The sequence below is a fragment of the Caretta caretta genome, chromosome 14 (assembly GCF_965140235.1).
Source record: "Caretta caretta isolate rCarCar2 chromosome 14, rCarCar1.hap1, whole genome shotgun sequence".
Taxonomy (NCBI): Eukaryota; Metazoa; Chordata; order Testudines; family Cheloniidae; genus Caretta; species Caretta caretta.
In genome coordinates this window covers 48,598,501-48,614,413 of record NC_134219.1, presented here as the reverse complement: position 1 = coordinate 48,614,413, position 15,913 = coordinate 48,598,501, and the positions used below count along the sequence as shown (strand labels likewise).

The 15,913-nt window shown below is 64.5% G+C and overlaps 2 protein-coding genes, 1 long non-coding RNA gene and 1 pseudogene across 5 annotated transcripts; 3 read left to right on the top strand and 1 right to left on the bottom strand.

Moving 5' to 3' along the window:
- Window positions 1–621: 621 nt before the first annotated feature.
- Window positions 622–4,893, top strand: LOC125621414 (uncharacterized). Its single transcript, XR_007352489.2, has 6 exons — window positions 622–728; window positions 1,224–1,266; window positions 3,138–3,184; window positions 3,421–3,521; window positions 4,098–4,143; window positions 4,572–4,893. It is a non-coding gene; the product is annotated as an uncharacterized LOC125621414 (long non-coding RNA).
- On the top strand, window positions 1,273–2,858 carry LOC142069166 (uncharacterized; annotated as a pseudogene).
- Window positions 4,894–6,197: 1,304 nt separating the features above from the next.
- On the top strand, window positions 6,198–11,625 carry C14H6orf47 (chromosome 14 C6orf47 homolog). 2 transcript variants are annotated; one of them, XM_048818062.2, is made up of 2 exons: window positions 6,198–6,218; window positions 7,890–11,625. In XM_048818062.2, exon 2 carries the CDS (start codon window positions 8,772–8,774, stop codon window positions 9,369–9,371), a length of 600 nt encoding a protein of 199 aa, XP_048674019.1. In that variant the 5' UTR covers window positions 6,198–6,218; window positions 7,890–8,771; the 3' UTR covers window positions 9,372–11,625. The 2 variants fall into 2 exon arrangements, with proteins under 2 accessions (XP_048674019.1, XP_048674018.1); XM_048818061.2 differs by lacking the exon at window positions 6,198–6,218 and adding an exon at window positions 6,323–6,934.
- A 500-nt stretch (window positions 11,626–12,125) lies between these two features.
- APOM (apolipoprotein M) lies at window positions 12,126–15,152 on the bottom strand. Of its 2 annotated transcripts, none has more exons than XM_048818064.2 (7): window positions 14,937–15,152; window positions 14,517–14,671; window positions 13,888–13,961; window positions 13,238–13,336; window positions 13,001–13,099; window positions 12,589–12,629; window positions 12,126–12,255 (listed from the first exon to the last, which is right to left on the bottom strand). In XM_048818064.2, exons 1-6 carry the CDS (start codon window positions 15,048–15,050, stop codon window positions 12,604–12,606), a joined length of 567 nt encoding a protein of 188 aa, XP_048674021.1. In that variant the 5' UTR covers window positions 15,051–15,152; the 3' UTR covers window positions 12,126–12,255; window positions 12,589–12,603. The 2 variants fall into 2 exon arrangements, with proteins under 2 accessions (XP_048674021.1, XP_048674022.1); XM_048818065.2 differs by having other exon boundaries at window positions 14,517–14,659.
- Between the last annotated feature and the right edge of the window lie 761 nt (window positions 15,153–15,913).

The following is a 15,913-nucleotide window of genomic DNA, read 5'->3' as shown; positions in this document are numbered from 1 at the left end:
GGGGCCCCCCCTCTTCTCTCCTTTGTTCCCCCCGGCTGGACCCTGCTGCTGGGGGGGGGGCCTCCCGGTCACCGGTCTCTGGGACCCCCATCTCCAGGTCGCTGTCTGGGGTCCTGGCTGCTGGGCGGGGTCACCCCTGGTCCCCGGCACCAACAACCCCCCTCCCCCGGCCACGTTGTTACACACGCAGCTCAGGGGAAACTGAGGCGCGCACCGTGTTGCTGCGAAACACTGAGAAAATCCCCCACTTCCCGACAGGGGGCCCGGGGGGCTGCCCTCGGCCTGTTCTCCCAGGATCTGTGGGGCGAGGGCCGAGGGCGATGGGGGCAGTGGGTGAGGCCTGGTAGTCGGGCCCCCCCGAGTTGCGATTTTGGGTGTGCCCCCTTTCCCATGGGGGGGACTGGCTGGCTCAGGGGGCCCAATGGGGTATGAGGGGGGGAGGCCAGGAAGCCCCCTGCTACCTGCTCCTCATGCCCACCTCCCCTTAGAAACAGCCCCGCCCCTCGGGGTTCCGCCATCTTTGTTAAGGGCACCGCCTCCGCCATGTTGGATGAGGGCACGGGGGGCGGCCGCGATCAGGCAGCGCCGGGGGCAGCCCGGGCCCGGGAAGGACCCGGCATAAATAGCCCCGCAGGGAGCGCACGTGTCTCTCTCTGCGCGGGCCCCGGCCGGACCCATGGCGGGGGGGGCCGGACGCCTGGGTTCCCTGCCGCCGCTGGCCGGCCTGGGTGAGTCCCTGCCGGTGCCCCTCACTCCCGACCCGCAGCCCCTGCTCGGGGGGGGGCAGGACCCGTCTGTCCCCCCCCAGATCAGGGGCAGGTCCGTGGCCGGGGGGGGCTCAGATGAGGGTCTCCTGGGGGCCCCCGAGATCCGGTCAGAGGCTCCAGTGAGAACAAGGGGTTTGCCTCCAGCCCGCTCCAGAGACCGGGGGGTTAGAGCGGGGGGGCCCGGACTCCTGGGTCCTCTCGCGGCTCGGGGAGGGGAGTGGGGGCCGGTGGCTAGAGCAGGGGGGCTGGGAGCCCGGACTCCTGGGTTCTCTCCCGGCTCGGGGAGAGGAGTGGGGGCCGGTGGCTAGAGCAGGGGGGCTGGGAGCCCGGACTCCTGGGTCCCCTCTCCGCTCTGGGAGGGGAGTGGGGGCCGGTGGCTAGAGCAGGGGGGCTGGGAGCCCGGACTCCTGGGTTCTCTGCCTGGCAGGGGGTAAATGCTCTGTTGGTGATTTGCAGGCGGTGGTGGAGTTGGCGCTGAGGCCCCCCCGGGGGCGTTTAGGTAAGTTCCTGCCCTGGCCCCTCGCTTCCAGCTGGGTTGGGCCCCCCCCTTCCTCCGGCTGCTTCCCGGGGGGGCCGTTGCAATGATGAATCCGCGAGACTAGAGTCTCCGACCCCCAGTGACGATACGCAGCGCCCTGAGCAACGGTGCCCCTCACTCCCGACCCGCAGCCCCCTGCCCCCCCCCCCAGCCCCGCCGGTGCCCCTCACTCCCGACCCGCAGCCCCCTGCCCCCCCCCCAGCCCCGCCGGTGCCCCTCACTCCCGACCCGCAGCCCCCTGCCCCCCCCCCAGCCCCGCCGGTGCCCCTCACTCCCGACCCGCAGCCCCCTGCCCCCCCCCAGCCCCGCCGGTGCCCCTCACTCCCGACCTGCAGCTCCCTGCCCCCCCCCAGCCCCGCCGGTGCCCCTCACTCCCGACCCGCAGCCCCCTGCCCCCCCCCCAGCCCCGCCGGTGCCCCTCACTCCCGACCCGCAGCCCCCTGCCCCCCCCCCCAGCCCCGCCGGTGCCCCTCACTCCCGACCCGCAGCCCCCTGCCCCCCCCCCAGCCCCGCCGGTGCCCCTCACTCCCGACCCGCAGCCCCCTGCCCCCCCCCAGCCCCGCCGGTGCCCCTCACTCCCGACCCGCAGCCCCCTGCCCCCCCCCCCAGCCCCGCCGGTGCCCCTCACTCCCGACCCGCAGCCCCCTGCCCCCCCCCCCCAGCCCCGCCGGTGCCCCTCACTCCCGACCCGCAGCCCCCTGCCCCCCCCCCCAGCCCCGCCGGTGCCCCTCACTCCCGACCCGCAGCCCCCTGCCCCCCCCCCCAGCCCCGCCGGTGCCCCTCACTCCCGACCCGCAGCCCCCTGCCCCCCCCCGCCCCGCCGGTGCCCCTCACTCCCGACCCGCAGCCCCCTGCCCCCCCCCCCAGCCCCGCCGGTGCCCCTCACTCCCGACCCGCAGCCCCCTGCCCCCCCCCCAGCCCCGCCGGTGCCCCTCACTCCCGACCCGCAGCCCCCTGCCCCCCCCCCCAGCCCCGCCGGTGCCCCTCACTCCCGACCCGCAGCCCCCTGCCCCCCCCCCCAGCCCCGCCGGTGCCCCTCACTCCCGACCCGCAGCCCCCTGCCCCCCCCGCCCAGCCCCGCCGGTGCCCCTCACTCCCGACCCGCAGCCCCCTGCCCCCCCCCCCAGCCCCGCCGGTGCCCCTCACTCCCGACCCGCAGCCCCCTGCCCCCCCCCCAGCCCCGCCGGTGCCCCTCACTCCCGACCCGCAGCCCCCTGCCCCCCCCCCCAGCCCCGCCGGTGCCCCTCACTCCCGACCCCCAGCCCTGGGCTGTACAAGTCAATATTTTCATTAATGACTTGGCTAACGGAGCGGGAGGGTGATGAGCCGAGCTGGGGGGTTGCCAGCCCTTGGGAGTCACAATGATTTTGACCCACTGGAGAATGGGTCTGAATTCAGTCAGATGAAATTCAATGGAGACGAGTGCGAAGTACGTCCCTTGGGAAGGGGAAAGGCGGAAACCCAGAACCCCGAGCCGGGCTAGGGGGCCATCCTGCCGGAAATAGAACGGGTCACAAATAGGGGATGAGTCAACAGGGAGATACAGCGGGTGGGGTGGTCCCGGGAGGGTGGGGGGCGGGTCTGGGGAGGGACGGATGAGATCAGACCAGACTGGAGTCACTAATGATGGGAAATCAGGTGGGTCTGACCTGCTCCAGACTTGTGGGAGGGGAGTGGGGTCTCATGGTTGGGGGGTGGGGGGGCAGAACTCCTGGGTTCTCTCCCTGGCTCTGGGAGGGGAGTGGGGGCTGGGGGTTAGAGCGGGGGGGCTGGGAGCAGGACTCCTGGGTTCTCTGCCTGGCAGGGGGAAATGATTTGTTGGTGATTTGCAGGTGGTGGTGATGTGTGGACCTGGTGCTAAGGCCCCTGGGGCATCTGGGTAAGTCCCTGCTCTGGCCCCTCGCTCCCCTGCCTTGTCCCTGTGGGGCCCTTGCAATGATGATTCCGCTAGACTAGAGTCTCTGACCCCAGTGACGATATTCGCAGCGCCCTGAGCAACGGTGCCCCTCACTCCTGACCCGCAGCCCCCTGCCAGCCCAGCCCTGGGCTCCCCCTCAGTCCTGACCCGCAGCCCCCTGCTAGGACATTAACCCTCTCTCCTCTGTTCCCCCCCAGCTGGATTCTCGCCCATGTCTATCTCTGACATGAGCCCAGTGGGGTGAGACCCCTGGGGTCTCTGGATGGAGGGACCAGGACCAGAACAGTGCGGTGGCAGGGTAAGGAGTGGGAAACCGGAAGGGGGGGGCTCTCCCTGGCAGTCAGTGTTGGCCCCACTGCCCCAGGGCAGTGCTAGGGTCCTGTGCTGCAGGGAGTAGAGGGGTTGGGCTGGGTGGCCCTGATCCGGGGAGCAGGGGGTGACGATTTGTTCCTCGACAGGAGCTCCCAGCTCAAGGTTGGGATTCACATGAAATAACACAACTTAGACTGACCCTGCTCCCTTGGGGATTGGATTGGAGGGGTGGGGTGGGGAGATTGGTAACATGGGGTGGCCAGAACCTATCTGTCCTGAGCTAATGGGGGTCCCCCCACCCCAGGGCCTGGCTGGCTGGATCTGACCCTGAGGTCTCCAGATTGGATCGGAGTGTCTAATGACAACCCAGCCTGCTCCAGAGACCTGTGGGGTTGTAGTGGGTTGGGTGTGTCTGGGAGCCAGGATGCCTGGGTTCTCACCCTGGCTCTGGGAGAGGAGTGGGGTCTAGTGGTTACAGCAGGGGAAAGGGGGGCTAGGAGCCAGGACTTCTGGGTTTTTTCTCCTGCAGTGGGACATAACTCACCTGTTTGGTGATTTGCAGACACTGTGATACTTGGACTCAGCAAGGAGGCTCCTGGGGTGTCTGGGTAAGTCCTTCCCCTGGGCTGCTGCTCCTAGCTGGGTCGGGCCTCCCCCCAGTCTTGTTCCCTGGGCTGCCGTTGTGCTGACGAATCCGCTAGACTAGAGTCTCTGATCCCAGTGACGACCCTTGCAGGGCCCTGAGCAACGGCCCCCACCAGACCTTCTGGGGCCCACTGCCAGCCCATCCCTGGGCCCCTCGCCAGGACTGCTTGTGCCCCTCACTCCCGACCTGCAGCCCCAATTCCAGAATCCTTGGCACATCCCAGTGTCCCCCTCTCTCATGTCCCAAAGCCTGGAGTTTGGCCTGACTTCGCTCAGGTTCATGAGGCCTGAATCGTGGCTCAGGGGGTCCTGTCTGTTCTCCTGGGGGGACTGAAAAGCCTTGATATAAAAACATTGATTTTAATCAACTTTTACATTTGTACTTCCTTAGTTTTCCAAGGAAAGGTGCTTGCTGGATTTCGGCTTTGGTTACTCACCAGCACCCCCTCTGGCTGCGACGGAGACTGGAATCCAGGGCCCTGCTCGGTGGGTGATGGGACAGGCTGCTGGACTGAACAATGGATGGGGAAGTGAAAGGAGAAGTGGGGCGACTGCACAGCCCAGGCCTGCCTCACTGTTCAGTGCGGACAGGAGCCAGGGGCTGCGGATTGGGAGTGAGGGGCACCCCAAGCATCTTGCAGGGGAAGGACTTGAGCCTGGGGGTGTCACGTAAAGAACAGGGATGTTGCCTCAATAAACAATCCTGGAACAAATTGAGTCTTTTTCTTTCCCTAGTGGGGGCTGGTTCTGTGGGGCTGGTTCCTCACCTGGCTTGGGGAGGTGGCTGGCTCTGGGGGAGGGGGCAGGGGTAAGGGGGCTCCTTCTGTGGGGCTGGTTCCTCACCCAGCTCAGGAGGTGGCTGGCTCTGGGGTGAGGGGCAGGGGCCTGGCTCTGTGGGGCTGGTTCCTCAGCCGGCCTGGGGGGGTGGCTGGCTGGGGGTGGGGGGGGGCAGGGGCCTGGCTCCGTGGGGCTGGTTCCTCACGCGGCCTGGGGGGGCGGCTGGCTGGGGGTGGGGGGGGCAGGGGGCTGGTTCCTCACCCGGCCTGGGGGGGCGGCTGGCTGGGGGTGGGGGGGGCAGGGGGCTGGTTCCTCACCCGGCCTGGGGGGGCGGCTGGCTGGGGGTGGGGGGGGCAGGGGGCTGGTTTTACAGGGGTCACCTGCCCCTGGCTGGTGCTGGGGGGGGTGGGTCCGGCGGGGGGTTAAGTTCTGGGGCCCCTGAGTTGGGGCTGGGGGGGAGCCACTGGGGGCAGCCTATGACCCCTGCCCTTTAACCCCTTGTGACTTGTTGACCTCTGACCCTTCAGCTGCTCAGGGAGGGGCCCTGGGATTACCTCGGGGCACTCCCACTTCCTGTCCCCGGGGGTCCGTTTCCGGTCTCATCAGGTCGTTTCCGGTACGCGGGCAAAATTCACGCTGACTTCCGGTGCAGCGTGTTGACGTCAGTCTCCGCCGTGGGCGGGCTCCGCGCCCTACTTCCGGTGCGGTCGTGATACGCCCTGGCTTGGGGCTCTCCTCACCCTGGCAACGCTAACCTCTGCTTTCCTCCGACTGAGCATGCGCCCCCGCGGGAGGGCCCCATCCCTGCTCTCCCCCTCCCGTGGGGGAGTGGGGCTGCCCGTGGCGAACGCCTGAGCCGCTCCCGCCGTGCGGGGCTTGCGCTGCTGTCCGGGCTCCCCGCTCCCGCAGAGCTCCCCTGGCTCATCCCGCGTGTATCGGCGTGTCTGCTTCTTCGGAGCCGGCGGGCGACGGAGTGACTGGGTCCCTCTGGGTCATAATCCGAGCAGGCACTTAGCAGTCAGCTACATGGAAAAGAAGGACCCCTATGGGGGCTTCCCGCGGTCGCACATGCGTATTGAAGGCAGTAGGAGCCATGTTTGCTAAGGGCAGCCCTCTCAAATAATAGAGGAGCGAAGCCGGGGTGCGCAGCCATCTTGGAGGTGGGCTGCGGATAGACCGGTTCCCATTGGTTTCCAGGGCAACCCCCGACCGCCATCTTTGTTTAGGGCAAAATCTGGCGGCTCCGATGAGGTGAATCTAGGTCGGTAGCCATTTTGGATGTGGTCGATGGGGCGCTTTTCTCCCTTATACCTAATGGCGCAGCCGCCCCCCTCCGCCATCTTTGTTGTGGGTAAAGAGACTGGCAGCCTGTTAGGGCGAGAGGGTCTGTTCAGGGTCCAGGGCTGCCCCCAGTTCTTTAGTTATTGTAGCGTCTGCCCTGTCCTGGAGGCGGGGAGAGAACCCAGGAGTCCTGGCTCCCAGCCCCCCACCCTGCTCTGACCCACCAGGCCCCGCTCCCCTCCCAGAGCCAGGAGAGAACCCAGGAGTCCTGGCTCCCAGCCCCCCACCCTGCTCTGACCCACCAGGCCCCATTCCCCTCCCAGAGCCAGGAGAGAACCCAGGAGTCCTGGCTCCCAGCCCCGCCCTGCTCTAACCGCCAGCCCCGCCTCCCTGAGCCGGGAGAGAACCCAGGCGTCCGGGCTCCCCAGAGGCCCCACCCCTTGCCGGGGGAGTCCCTGCCCAATCCGGTCCTTCCTGAAACCCGACCAGCTGCTGGATTTTCCCCCCATCTCGGGCTGGGCTCGGAGCCTTTTCCCCTCCCTGCCACGCTCCCGGGCCCGCAGCCCCCCCGCAGCGGGGTCCCCCCCACTTAGGGGGTGCTCGGTGCCCCAGGACCCAGCAGCGGGGCCCCGCCTGCGAGGCCGGCCGGGAGCAGCCATGGAGCGAGATTTCCCGGGGACCCCCCCGCCCCCGCAGGTCAGAGAGAGCTGAAAAGCGGGGGGAGGGATTCCACTGGGGGGAGCGAGGCAGGATTTTGGGGGTGCCACTTCCCCCACCGTAGGGAGTTTGGGGGTGAAATCCACCCGCTTTGTTGTTTTGTGGGGGCAGGGAGTTTGGGGGGTACCCCAACCAGCGATCGTGTGGGTGTGTGTTTCGGGGATCCCTCTTTCGGGGTGTACCCCCCCTCTGCCGGAACAAACAGGGAGGATGGGGCTTTGAAAGGAATCAGCGGGCGTTTCAGGGTGGGCTGGATATTTTGGGGGGTGCGAACCTCTGCTGCCCTCCCTGACAATGTGGGGATGAAATTGACCCGCTGGTGTTTTGGGGGTGCTTTCCCTGCCAGAACCGGGGTGATACTGTGGGGTAAAGTAGCTGGCATTTCAGGGTGAGCTCGCTATTTCGGGGGTGTTCCCCCCCAATCCGTGGCCATATGGGGTGAAATCAGCCCGCTGGTATTTGTGGGGGGAGCAGCACTTTTGGGGTGTCTTCTGCCACCGGCACAGAGAAATAGAGACTAAACTTCATGGGATTTGTCTGTCAGAGGATCAATATTTTGGGGTGCGAAGTGCCATTACACGTGGCAACCGGTGCGCCTGACCAGCGCGGATTGCTAGAGATTGGGGTACAGTGTTTGGGAGGGTGACCTCACCCGCACTGACAAGGTCGGGGTGAAATTAATCAGCTGGGGTGCGCTGTAAGGGGCTGAGATTTTTCTAAGGATTTTTACTGTTCAGAGACGGGGTAAAAATGTCGGGGTGCAGGAACCGTACTGTGATCTGCTCTTAATGAGGATGAGCCTGTTTCAGGGGCGCAGCATTTGGGGATGTCTTATTTCTGCTATGAGCAGAATTGGTGTAGGACAAAGGAGAAGTATTTTGGGGTGTATCAGTCCTGCCACAACTGGATCCTAACAAGGATTTGTCTGTTTCAGGGGGACCAGTGATACTGGGGTGACCCAGCACTGAGGATGTGAGCCTGAAACAAACCAGCTGCTGTATCTTTCAGGGGACCCAGAATTTCGGGGGTTTCCTGCCCCAGAGAGTCAGGGGAGTGAAACTGATGATCGCTATTTTTCGAAGGGTCAGTATTTTGCTGCGGGTGGACAGTTCTTGCCGGCAGAAGAGACATGCTGGGGTAGATTGAACTGCCCGGTGTGTGTTTTGGGGGGCCCCAGCACTTTGGGGTGAATTAGCACCATTTCCAGTGGATACAACTCAGGGGTGAAATTAACAAGGAGCCATATTTTTGGAGGTGTCCCAGCTCTGCCCCCAGCCCAGAGAACTCAGGGGGCGAAATCAACAAGGATTTGTCTCTGTTGGTTGAAGGGATATTTTGGGGTTCTGTTAGCCCTGGCGCCGGCGGATAGAATTGGACCTTGACAACACACATCCAGATTGGCTAAGGGACCAGTATTTTGGGGTGAAGGACCCCAGGCCCAGCAGAGACAACTGAGGGAGTGAAACTTACGAAGATTCAGATCTTTGGGTGACAGCAACTGCCAGGGGGACTGAAATTAACCCAGACACGGAGGAAATTCGTGGCTATTGTGGGGTGAAGGGTTTCCGATACGGCAAAATCAAGGAGCTGGCGTCTGGTTCTGGGGAGCAGCACGGGACCCTGACCTAACCAGGTTTTTGTGGAAGCCGGCTTCAGAGGGGAAAACGCCCCAGAGAGAGTTTAGGGGAGGCTGGTGCGTTGGAGAGGCGAGCTGGCTAGTCCCCCAAGGTCTGGACCCCTCTCACTGCTCCCTCCGTCCCGTCACACCCCAGTGCTGATTTTATTTGGGGTGCTGGATTCTCACCGGTTTCCTCCCATGTCCCTAAACAGAGCCAAGGCCTGGCTGACAAAACTCCCCTGGTGGGGGCGTGCGGCAGGAAAAGAGGGTGGGCCGACGGAGGCCCCCCAGAAATCCCAGTGGTGGGGTGCCCGGCGCCTCCTGGCTCTGATCGGATGGGGACGTGCCGGGGATCCGGGCCCCGCCCCGGGAGAGGGCCTCTTCTCTAGAATCTCACAGGTCCCTCAGTATCTGTCCCCCAACCAGCCGTCGCCTGACATCCCGGAGCATTTCCAGATCTGTTTCAACTTTGCCCGGCACCTGTTTGATCTCTGCGTGGTGACTCTGCTCTGTGCCTGCTCCCCGGCTTTCCGGCTGCTCCTGGATATTTTGGGGTTCAGGGGGCCCCTGAAAGTCTGGCTCCACGGTCTGGCCACCTTCCTTGTCACCACTTACGGGATGTACCTGGCCCTGTGGCTGGTCCAGAAATACCTGCTGCAGTTCGCTTGCCTCTACGGCTTCCTGCAGACCCTGGTGCTGTGCGTGAGTATCCGGGCCGCCGAGGAGGAGGAGGAGAGCGGGGGCATCCCGGGGGGAGTGGACCCTGGTGGCGGGGCAGAGGCAGAGAGGACGGAGTGACGGCCCCGCCCATCCACCTCGCGCCTCTGCAATAAACCACAAGGTCACCAGCGTCTGGGGGTGTGTGCGAGGACCGAGCTCCGCCCACTTTCCACGTGGAGACATGAGACTCCGCCCCCCGGCACTGTGGGGGTGAGGGCACCAGGACCTTGCCCCGCCCCCCTTGGGTACAGAGACACGAGCCTCCACCCCCTGGGACTTGTGAGAGGGGGCGGGGGAGTGGCTGGCTCAGGAGTGTGTGGGGGGGTGTCAAAACCACCGCAGGGAAGGAACCAATCAGAACTGCTGGGATCCCGCCAAACTGCAGGTGGATCTGCGGGGGAGGGGGAAGCGGATCGGAACCGCTGCGGGTCAGGGAGGGCGAAGGGATTTGGGACCACAGGGAAGGGAGAAATGGGGAGGGGGGTATCCGGGGGCTCAGAACCAAGGGAGTGGAGCTAGCTGAGCCGTGGGAGGAGGGATTCTGTGTTGGGGGGGTGGGGTGGGGTCTCTTCTTAGCAATAACCCCTTTCCTTGGTGGCGGATGCCAGGGGAGGGGACCCCCGGGGAGGGGTCTGACAATGGAGATGTGGGGGGTGAGAGGGAGAGAACATGACAGAGGGAGTGGGGAGGTCTAAACCCCCCGCCCCACATCCCGGGCTCCCAGCTGGGGTGATCCCATGTTCCCGCTCTAGAACGATCTACGACATGACTTGGGTCTCCCAGCTCAGGTGTGGTGGGGATAGACACTGTCACCCTCTTGTAGACCAGCCCCCCACCCCATCGCTTCTAATCTTGCTGCTGATCTAGAGTGAACACCATCACCGTGGTGACATTATTTAGAACTGACCGCCGCAGCCAGCCTTCAGGGCATGTGCTGTGGTCTTTAAGGAACACTACATCCCATCCCTACGCCAAAGTGATCTAGAACAAGCCAGATGGGAAATACAAGGCATGATTCAAAACTTTGGTGACCAATCTAGAAACAAGAGGTGCCGGTGATAGTCTAGAACGTGTCACCAACCCTACCGGCACTACGTGCTACTGGGACAGGCCAGTACACGATCTAGACCCTGCTGTTATAATCTAGAGCTTCTCCTGAGGGAGGCCTGCTGGTCTGGAGGCTAGAGCCAGTCCCTGTGGGAAGCCTCTGGCATCTGACCTAGAAAAGACCTCTAGTCTCTGCCTCTTTGCCATCAGCCATCACACAAGCTCTAGAACTAAGCCCCTATTTGACACAGTCTAGAGCAACACCAAGTGCCCGCTTTGCCACACAATCCAGAGCGAGCCCCCTATCTCTGGGGTACACTCAGTCTCCTTGTGACGATTCTCACCAGCAGCCCCCTGTCGCTCTGCAATCTAGAACGAACCCTCCGGCTCCTGGATGTGATCTAGAAGGTCCACTCCCCTTGCCTTGTGTTCTAGCCCATGCACTCGCTGCTGAGATACCATCTATTGCAGCCCCCAGTACCTCCCTCTGTGATCTACACTGCTCCAGAGACCCGGTGTGATCTAGAACATGCTCTGAGACACAGTCCAGAACCCCACCCCTCTTTGTGCTAAAATCTAGAGCACCCTCAGCCCTGCCCAGAAATACCCTAGAATAAGCCTTAGGGTCTGGAGTCTACAGGAAGCTCCCTTCTCCCATGCATGATCTAGAACAACTTTCCCACCATCCCTGCTCTTCCACCAGATTCTGGAAGAAACCCACCCCCCAAACCCACCCAGCATAGGGACAATCTAGCATGACCTACCCTGCACCCAACCCCAGACCGGTTTCCTGCTGTCTTTTCTCTGCAGCATGGTGCTAGACAATAATTCCTTGCACTCTCCAGATCACCCTGATCTAGAACGTCTCTGATCCAGAACACAGTTGAAAGGAGATTTGAGTTGAGAAAAGACTTTGTATGTGATCCTGCCCTGTTCACCTGACTGACCTCCTCCTCCAGGCCCCTCAATCCATGCCTGCAACCCCCCCAGCTCTGCCCCAAATCCAGTCTGTGGGGTCTAGATCAGCATCTATGGTGTGGGGCAGGGGCATTGGAGGCGGGTCCCCCTGCGGGGTTTGCTGCACCATCTCCTGGGCAGGAGGATCGGACCTGAACTTGCTCTGCTCTGGAGCAGCACGGGAGCAGGGGGGGACGGATGGAAATCTGTGACCTTTATCTGTGGATCAATCCAGACCAGCGCTCGAGAGCCGATTCCAGAGCCCGGCTTCCACGCTGGGTTTTAAACCTGTGTTTTATTTAAATAAAATGGAAAATTTGACAGTCAACGAGTGGCCGGCCTGGAATGGTTTTCTTATGTGGCCCGACCGAGACTGCCCCCCCCCCCCATTCCATCACACGGACTCTCTGACCTAGATGGGGGACCCCACTTTGCACAGAGCCCCAGACAGAGCTGAGGGCCCCGTCGCACCAGGCACTGCACAGACAGATCGTGAGAGACCGTCCCTGCCCTGGGGTGTTCGGAGGGTCCACGAAGTCCGGATCATTCGTCCCATTTAACAAATGGGGAAACTGAGGCCCAACGGAAGATGAGAATTTCCCAACATTACACGGGAAAGACGTTTCCTTTAAGTAAGGATCAAATAACCGCAGGGAGTGCAGTAGAATATACCAGTCTGGCCCTGCCCCCCACAGCTCTGCCGGCCCCCCTCACTCCTGACCCGCAGCCCCCTGCCAGCCCAGCCCAGCCCAGCCCTGGGCTCCCCCCACCACTGGCCACGCCCCATGTGTCCGTGGGTCCAAACCAGTGCTTAGGGACACGTTGTCATAGATGCGGCAGGATCAGGATTTATTTGACAGGCTCTGCGGAAATGGGATTTCTTCCTCCAGGTGAATGAGGGGGTCAGTCTTCGGGGGGGCCGTTTCCTCAGGGGGGCCAGTCGCAGCAGCTTGGGGGGCTGGCAGAGGGGCGGGAAAGAAACAGAGAAAGGCCTGAGATGGAAAACCGTCTGAGCCTTCAAACAATGTCAATTTCAGCGTCCGATGGGAAACACGGGCCCCGCAGAGCGCCCCCGAGTTGGCGGGGCGGGGGAGACCCAGAAGATCTGCCCCCACAAACCTCAATCCCAGCCACTACCACCCCCACCAGATATGGGGAGTCGGTCATTGGAGGCCTGGCCAGGGGAGGGGGGGGAAATCTGGCTGAGACCTGGCGCACTCCAGCCAGGTCAGGGGGTGTGGGGCCCCTGGGAAGGGCAGGGAATGGGGGGGGGCCCTAGGGCTCAGCTCACCTGGCAGTGGGTCAATCAGGAATCCTGAAGCTGGCAGGTGTCTAGGGGGCAGAGAAGAGGGAGAGAGTTGGGGGTGTGTGTGTGGGGAGGGATCACCCCGTGGGGAGGGGAGAGAGATTTCTGGGTGGGGTTGTGTGTCAGTGAGCATTTTGGTGACCCAATAACCTACCCCCAATTCTCTTCCATGCCCCCCAAACCTACCCCTCCCCCCAACACCTGCCCAACCCTCTCCTGACCCCCCAAACCTCCCCCACAACTTCCCTTCTTCCCAGCGCCTCCCAAACCCCTTCCCCCAAATCTACCCCCCAAACCTCCTCCCTCTCCCAACCCACCCGCTTCCCCCAAAGCTAATCCCACTGGCCGATGGGTGGGGAGTGACCCCCCCCAAAGGCCCCACTCATCCGGGTGTTACCTTGGGTGCGGGGGATAAGCAGGAATTCTTCCATGTCCAGGCAGTAGGCTTGGTTCCGGAAATCCTCAATGCACTCATCGGCCAGGTGGGGGGTGCGGGCTGGGGGACAGGGAGAGACACCTCAGAACTGGGAGAGAACCCAGGAGTCCTGGCTCCCAGCCCCCCGGCTCTCACCACCAGCCCCCGTGCCCCTCCCGGAGTCAGGGAGAGAACCCAGGAGTCCGGGTCCCCGCTTACAGTACAGCAGGATCCTTTGATAGTCTCGGTCGCTTTCCTGGACAATGATGGTGTCTGGACACTTGCTGGAGAACAGCTCGGTTCTCATCCCGGGCCGGCCTGTGAGGGGGGAGACAGAGCCAGGAGCTGGGGGCTGCAGGTCAGGAGTGAGGGGCTCCGGCAGAGCTTGCGGGGGGCCCAGGGCTGGGTTAGCGGGGGCTGTGGGTCGGGAGTGAGGGGCACCGGCAGAGCTGGGTGGGGCAGGGCTGGCAGGGGCTGCGGGTCGGGAGTGAGGGGCACTAGGGGGGCAGGGCTGGGCTAGCAGGGGCTGCGGGTCGGGAGTGAGGGGCACCGGCAGAGCTGGGGGGAGCCCAGGGCCGGGCTGGCAGGGGCTGCGGGTCGGGAGTGAGGGGCACCAGCAGAGCTGGGGGGCAGGTCTGGGCTAGCAGGGGGCTGCGGGTCACGAGTGAGGGGCACCGGCAGAGCTGGGGGGGCAGGGCTGGGCTGGCAGGGGCTGTGGGTCGGGAGTGAGGGGCACCGGCAGAGCTGGGGGGAGCCCAGGGCCGGGCTGGCAGGGGCTGCGGGTCGGGAGTGAGGGGCACCGGCAGAGCTGGGGGGGCAGGGCTGGGCTGGCAGGGGGCTGTGGGTCGGGAGTGAGGGGCACCACTCACCTTCTGTGGCCAGGTCCGTGCTCCCTTCCTTACGCAGATAAATCCATGATCTGGGCACGCAGCCCCCTGATTTCCTGGGCAGGAGAAGGGGGGGCGGTCAGCTGGAGGGGACTTTGGGGAGCAGGTGGAGGGGGGTGGCTGGACACTGGGGCATGGGGGGTCGTGGGTGGAGGGGCCACTGAGTATCCCGTCTGACAAGCTGCCAGCCCCATGCCCTCAGCCATGCCCAGAGCCCCACAGAGGGGCCCGAGCCCCCCCCACCGATGGCCGTAAACCGATTTGGGGCAAGCTGCCAGGGTCATCCTGCTGCGAACCACCCAATGGGGGTTGTGGCCCCTCGGAGCTCGGGTCCGAGGCCTTCCCCACCCCGTGTCTGGCGTCCGCATGGCCTGGGGGGAGTGGGGAACAGCTGGCCGGGACGATGCGCAGAGATACCCCACGGCCACCCCTCTCACCCCCCGGGGGCCTTCAGGGCCGGGCTGGCAGAAGCAAAATCCCTAGAGAAGGGGGGGGGGATCCCTTCCTGACCCCACCAGTGAGACCCTGAAGCCTGAGCGTTGGGCACGGCCATTGGGGCGTGCCCTGGAGTGGGGGGGCTGGAGGGGGTTGGGGGGCCGGGCCCCACTCACAGGCGGAGGGCGGCACGGAGCTGCAGACGCTGGGGCTGGGGGCTCTGCCCCATGTGGAAGACGGAGCTGTCGGTGCCCGCGAAGGTCTCCAGGGCCGCAGGGGTGGCTGCTGCTCCAGAAATGAAGTGCCAGGTGCCCAGGTACTGCCAGGGGAACTGTGGGGCGTCAGGGTCTTGCAGAGCCCCCCCCCAGAGCCCCGCCCAGCCGCCCCCCTGCACCCTCCCCCACAGAGACCCAAGCACCGGCTAGGGAACCCCACACCCTTCTCTGCCTCCCAGGGGTCCCCAAGCCCGATCCCCACATGAACCCTGCCTTCCCCTGAGTCCCCCCCAACCTTCACTGCCCCCACCCCTGGGGATCCCCAGACACCCTGATCCTGGGGAGGGGTTTTCCCCCGGCCCATGCCCCAGTGCTAGCTACCTGGTCCCCGTCCAGCCTGCTGGCTGGCAGTGGGGCTGGGGGGGTGCATGGGCTCAGGGCGCTGATCAGGGCCCCGTACAGGTACAGCAGGTAAGACCAGGTGCGGTGGAGCATGGCGGGTGGGGGCCGGGTTCGGGTTCGGGGCTGTCTGCCGGCCCTTGTCCCTCTGGCCAGCTCACCTTTGCCCTCCCCCCGCCCACGTTAATCAGTAACTCGAGGGAGTCCAGAGTCCCGTGGATGGGAGCAACCCCACGCCCACTGGGCCAGGGGCGGCCCTACGGCATACAGTGCTGTGCGGGAGGGGCTCCGGGGGCCTCCAGGAGATCCAACAATAACGGGCGGGAGGCGGGGATGGAGCTTGCAGGAGACCTTGCAAGAACAGGGCCTGCAGCTTACATGAGACCCTACAATAATAAACCAGTGTGGGTAGCTGGGTGTTTGCAAGGGACCCCCTCCCCACAAGCACACTGAGCCTCAGGAGACCCTATAATAACAAGAAGGGGGCGGGCGGCTGATGCTTGTGAGGGACCCTACAATAACAAACCGGTGTGGATAGCTCTGTGTTTCCAGAAGCCGCTCCAAGAACAGGGCTGGCGCCGCCCGCAGGGTTTTGGGGGAGCCCTGTGGCTGGCATCTCCAGCGTGACGGGCCCTACAATAACACACTCAAAGGCCGGCCCCTGCAGGGTTTCTGGGCAGCCCGGCAGCAGGCCGGGCGGGTTGCTGGGGCTTGGGAGTCACACACACGAGCGAAGGGCGGCCGGGGCCATTTCGGTCGGCGATGAGGAGAAACTTTCTCGCTCTCAGGGGCAAGAATCGGCCTCCGGGGGCGGGCGTCGTGGGATCCCCGTTGTGGGAGGGTGTAAGAGCAGTTTGGACAAACCCCGCTTGGGCCCGTCCCGCCCTGGTCCTGCCTTAGCGCAGGGGGGCTGAACTTGGCGACGTCTCGGGGGCCCTCCCTGCCCGGCGTCCTTAGTG